Genomic DNA, 4,840 nt, shown 5'->3' with positions numbered 1-4,840 from the left:
ACCTTCCTTCCGAGGAGTGGCTAGTGGGTTTGAACCGCCAGCCGTCTGGTTAGCAGGCAAGTGTCTTAGCCACTATGCTACCAGAGCTCCCATACTTTGAATACAACCCAGTAAATAATTTTGCCTTAAGCTATTTTGAAAATATAAATGATTAACACTTAAATATTCTTTTTATGTGTAACAAAAACCTAGGATGAAAATCAAGCAACAACCACATTTATCTGTGTGAAATTAGATTATCTTAGTTTCTTATGACATAAAATAAAGTATGAGGTTATAGAAATGAAGATACAGTTCCAAGTGTCATGAATCCTCTTGAGGAGAACAAGGGAAAATATAACTCCTACATGTTGTTGTGTGCTTGCCCACCATCCCACCTACTACAAAATTTTGTAGTGTTTAGACATTCAATGATTCTTCCTTCAGTTTCAGCAAGGGGAAAAATAAATCAGTATCGTGCTTTCAACACATCTAAATTTTAATTGGTCTATGCTCTTGTTATGTGCAACTGGGGACCGGCTCATAGCAACTGATACGGACATGTAATTTACAAATAAAAGTTTTCATTACTTCTAACATCTAGAGATTATAATTTATGTAGGATGAAAAGCCAAAAATGTAAAACAGGCTAGAAGACTACTAGAAAGTTAAGGAAAAATAAAATTTAGGATGAAAATGTGACTATGAAATATACACTGTTTTACTGTACTACTGTAAACTACTGGTATCAAATTTATCAACCTGATTGAATCCTTCTGAGGTGATGTTTGGGGGTAGGGGGTGGAGAAAGAAAAAAACTTACCAAGATGAGAATCTTCTGATAAGCTTTCATATTAAAAAAAAGGTACCAGCCAGACTGAAAATGGACTGGAACAGACTTTAGAAATAGATGCAAACTCTAATGTGCAGTTAAGTATGCTTTGCTAAGGGATTAAAAAACCTTAATTCACTATTTTAACTAAAGGTATTCCAGAAAACTGACGTTAAAGCAATTTTACACTATCTATGTATAATGGCTAGTGGAACTAAAAACTAGAGGAACTTGCACTGTGTTGTTTTTAAAAGCTAGACCACTTTCCTCTGTTTTTCCTGTTTTCAATCATTTCATAAGTTATCTTCTTAAAAACCTGAAAATCATTTAATGGAACTAAATGAACACAAGATTTCAGTTCCAAGTGAACAAAACTTGACAACATTATGACCCCCCTTGGAATAGTGTAGATGACCACTTTAAAATTCTATTTAAAAGACCACTTGCTAGTGAAACTTAGCTCTACTTTAAGCAATCACCCATCTAAGTATCATAAGCAGAATCTTAAGCCCATTGGAAAGAAACTAACAAAACAGAAGTAAGTAAAATGAGATTCCAAAATAATTTCTCCCAATATTTAAGGACAGCTAGAAACAAAGAAACAAAAAGCAAACCACAACAACAAAAAACAAGCATGAGAGAACTATGCTTTTACCACTAGATTCCAAACCACTACGTTGTTCAAATAATACAGTAAAATTCATTTTGCATTAAGTGAGGTCTCTGGTCTGACATTTCACTGTCTTGGCTGACAGAGTTTAGCAAGTAGTCCAGTTTACTTCATATAATCTAGAAAGCAGGAAGAAATAATAGTTGCTAGATTTTTTTCCTCTAATTATTCCTTCCCTTTAATGATGTGTGTGTTTCAAATAAACTAATGGGCAGCTGCTACACATGCAGTGTCCAATAGGCAAATTAACACAAATGTGCCATTTCTCTCTCTACAAGTTCCCCAGGGTTAAAACTATAGTTCCTTTGATTCATGTTTCACTTTCCTTTTCACAGAAATCCTGTGGTGACCCCAATGAAGTACGAGCAAATCAGCCTTTGCAACACCGGATAAGGAGCCTGAGTGATCACTAGGAGCAAAGCAGTTTGAAACCGAGCCCGATGGAGCGGGTTGGGTCCAGCACTCCTACACGGGACAAACATGTGTCCTCTGCACCCCGGACACAGCAGAAGAACGTGGCTGCTTCAGCGTCCTACCGGGACCTCTCCCACCTCTTCCTCGAAATCGTTGTACCTGTCCAGGAAAGGGCAAGCGGACCGGAGCCAGATGGGCGGGGAAAACCCCACTCCTCAACCCTCGATCCCTTTCTCCTCCCCCGAGCTCCCGGGGCCGTTACTTAACTGACCCGCTCCCCGGGTCCTCGCCCAATCTACCCAGCCTACTCCACCCCGAGGCCAAAAGGCCGTGCTCCCAAGGAGGGTGTGCGCTCGGCAGGGCACGCCCGACGGTCCCCAGCCCCGACCTCGCGGCACCGGTCGAGACCCAAGCCTGGTAGGGGCACCAAACGGCTCGCGGGCGGCGCCTGCCGCGGGCCCGCCTCAGCCCCTCGCCGCGCCCCCCTACTGCGCACCGCAGGCCCCGCCCCCTGTCGTCCATCCCTCCATCCCTCCTCCATCCACCTCCTCCCCATCGCGGCGCCAGCTTCACCTGCCCCGCCGCCGCCACCCGCTCGCGCCTTCCCTCGGGGCCGCCTCTCCCCAGGACCCCAGACCCGGCCGTCCCCCGCCTCCCACTCGGCCCCGACGCGCCCCCTCTTCCTTCGTCACCTGCCTCCGCCCCGAGCCTGTACCTTGTAGGAGTCGGTGGCCAGAAGGATGTTGAACTCGGCTTCTGCCGCAGCATTCATCTCGGGTCGGAGTGTGGGGGGCCTCGCGCCACGGGCTCCACGGCGCGGCGGCGAGGAAAGAGAAAAATGGGCTTCTCCGCGCTCCGTTGCTTAAGTCACCGCTCGGTCGAAGGGGGAGGGTAAGAGGAGGGGGAAATGGAGCGGGAAGGAGGGGCCAGGGGCGGGCGGGCCTGGGAGCCGTGACGCGGCGGAGGTGGTGGCGGCAGCTAGCGTGCTCGCAGTCCAGGAGTCCCGGCTGCCTCCCTGCCTCGGCTCCCCCGCCCCCACCCCATCACCCTGGCGAGGATGAGAAGGGGGCGGGGCGCGGCGGCCGCGCGTGCGCGCCGCGCGGGGGGCGGGCGGGGAGGACGTGAGGCACACGCTTTCGCTCCGAGATGCCCTCCCCGGGAAGCTGGAGTCGGCCCTGCAGCCCCGGCGCGTGACCCAAGCACTCTCCTGGGTTTCATTTCCCGGCCTGGCGCGGCGGGGCGGGGCTCACAAGGGGGCTTTTCCAGACTCGCTCCTCCTGCGATTAGCCGGTTCGCCCGCCCCGGCGTAGACCTTCTTGCCTTGCCCAGTCCTGGCAGGTTTTGTGAATCCTCCTGAAGTCACGCCACCCGGCTGGGGGCATGGGAGCTTCCCGCTGCCCTTCTCCGTTTCTTTACGCGCAGTTACTCACCTTTGTCTTCTACTATGGCTAAAGCTCCCGTTCCTCTTAGCCCTCCCTTTAAAATCCGTAAGGCTGAGGTGAGGAGTAAGGTTTGAGGAATCCCTTTAACTACTTGACTCCACTCTTCTCGCGCTCCGTTGATGGCTGAGCTCTTTGGTCCTTTGAGGGATGTTCTTACTCACTCGGGGAAAATAGCCTACTTGTAAAAGCGAGGGTTGACTTCAGTCCTCAAAGATAATGTGTGTGGGGGGTCAAGACTTGATTGAATCAAATAATGTCAGGAAGTAAAAGGCAGTGGGCGAAGCCTTCGACACAGTGCGAAAGTGACTTTTATCATCGATAATAATTGCTAAATCTTGGTCAACAGTTTGGCAACCCCAGATAAGTGAAACGACATCAGTTGACTTCATCGCAATAGGGGCCATCCTCCCGCGCCCTTCTCATTCGTAGCTGCATTTTTGCATGAAATTACGATTCCCTTTGTCTGCATATCCGTATGTTAATGGCTCCCCTCATCTTTTTTTTTTTTTAGAATAGGTTTTACCGGCTACAAGTAGCCGGAAAATAGTTTAATGACAACTGGTACAGGAATTTTATAGAACGACCTTCAAGTTAGTGGAAGTCGTTTTTCCCTGGAGGGCGGGGGAGGGTTTGTATTAATTGAGAGAAATTCATCACAAGAAAGCTGGGAACTAGGCTGGGACGTCTTCAAATGAAAGCAACTTCAAGAGTCCGTACATTAGAATGAGTAGATTTTTGACAATTACCTCTATCTATGAAAACAACCAAACTCAACTGCCATCGAGTGCAATCCGACTCATAGCGACCCTTCCTTGGGTATCTAGGAAAGTAGATTTTCTTCTGGTTAGCAGTCCAATGCCTTAGGCACTACATCATGAACGCTCCCTACAATACAGGGCAAAGATCGTGGAAGTGATGAAATAGCCCCAAGGCCCTCACCAGGTACATTCTGAATTATTTTTAGCACCCAGATTTGAAACAAGAGCAAATTTTTGTTACTTACCCTCCCTATGTTTACTGGGAGCAATTGTTTTAAGAATCAAATTATTTTAAAAAATTAGTTTGAGAGATTTGGTTTTATCAATTCAAGCAGCACAATTCAAAGAAGGAAAAAGATTTAGCCCTCTTAATTTAGGGCATTTATTACCTCTGTCATTTTAAATTTACATAACCTACTCAAATGACAAATTCTTACTTGTTTAGCTTCCTGGAATCCATGTATCTATAAGTGATCATTGTTCTTTATGCAAGGAAAAAAAAGATTCTGATTATAAAATGGGCTTTGTTTCTGTTAGCAGTTTTTAAAACAACAAAATAAAATTTCATCTTACAGTGTTTGTGTTGGATTTGTAGTTTAAAATGAAACAAATATCAGTAAAAGGAAAATTTAATTATGTATGGACATTGTTTGTTACATGCAGAAGCAGTCGTTAAGACTTGTACAAGTATTATAACTTGATCCTCACAACAATCCTTGGAGAAAAAGCTGACGGTGAAGGCATG

At 46.4% G+C, this 4,840-nt stretch overlaps 1 protein-coding gene across 1 annotated transcript in view; it reads right to left on the bottom strand.

Moving 5' to 3' along the window:
* The window catches only part of NAMPT (nicotinamide phosphoribosyltransferase), a 54,170-nt gene extending 51,503 nt beyond the window's left edge, over nt 1-2,667 (bottom strand). Inside the window, exon 1 of the mRNA XM_007944436.2 lies at nt 2,611-2,667. Coding sequence (XP_007942627.1) covers nt 2,611-2,667 — 57 coding nt within the window. The remainder of the gene's footprint in view (nt 1-2,610) is intronic.
* Between the last annotated feature and the right edge of the window lie 2,173 nt (nt 2,668-4,840).

This window comes from Orycteropus afer, unplaced genomic scaffold, assembly GCF_000298275.1.
Source record: "Orycteropus afer afer isolate SDZICR_OR568_19922 unplaced genomic scaffold, OryAfe1.0 scaffold00007, whole genome shotgun sequence".
Classification (NCBI taxonomy): Eukaryota; Metazoa; Chordata; class Mammalia; order Tubulidentata; family Orycteropodidae; genus Orycteropus; species Orycteropus afer.
This window is presented reverse-complemented; position numbering and strand designations above follow the sequence as displayed.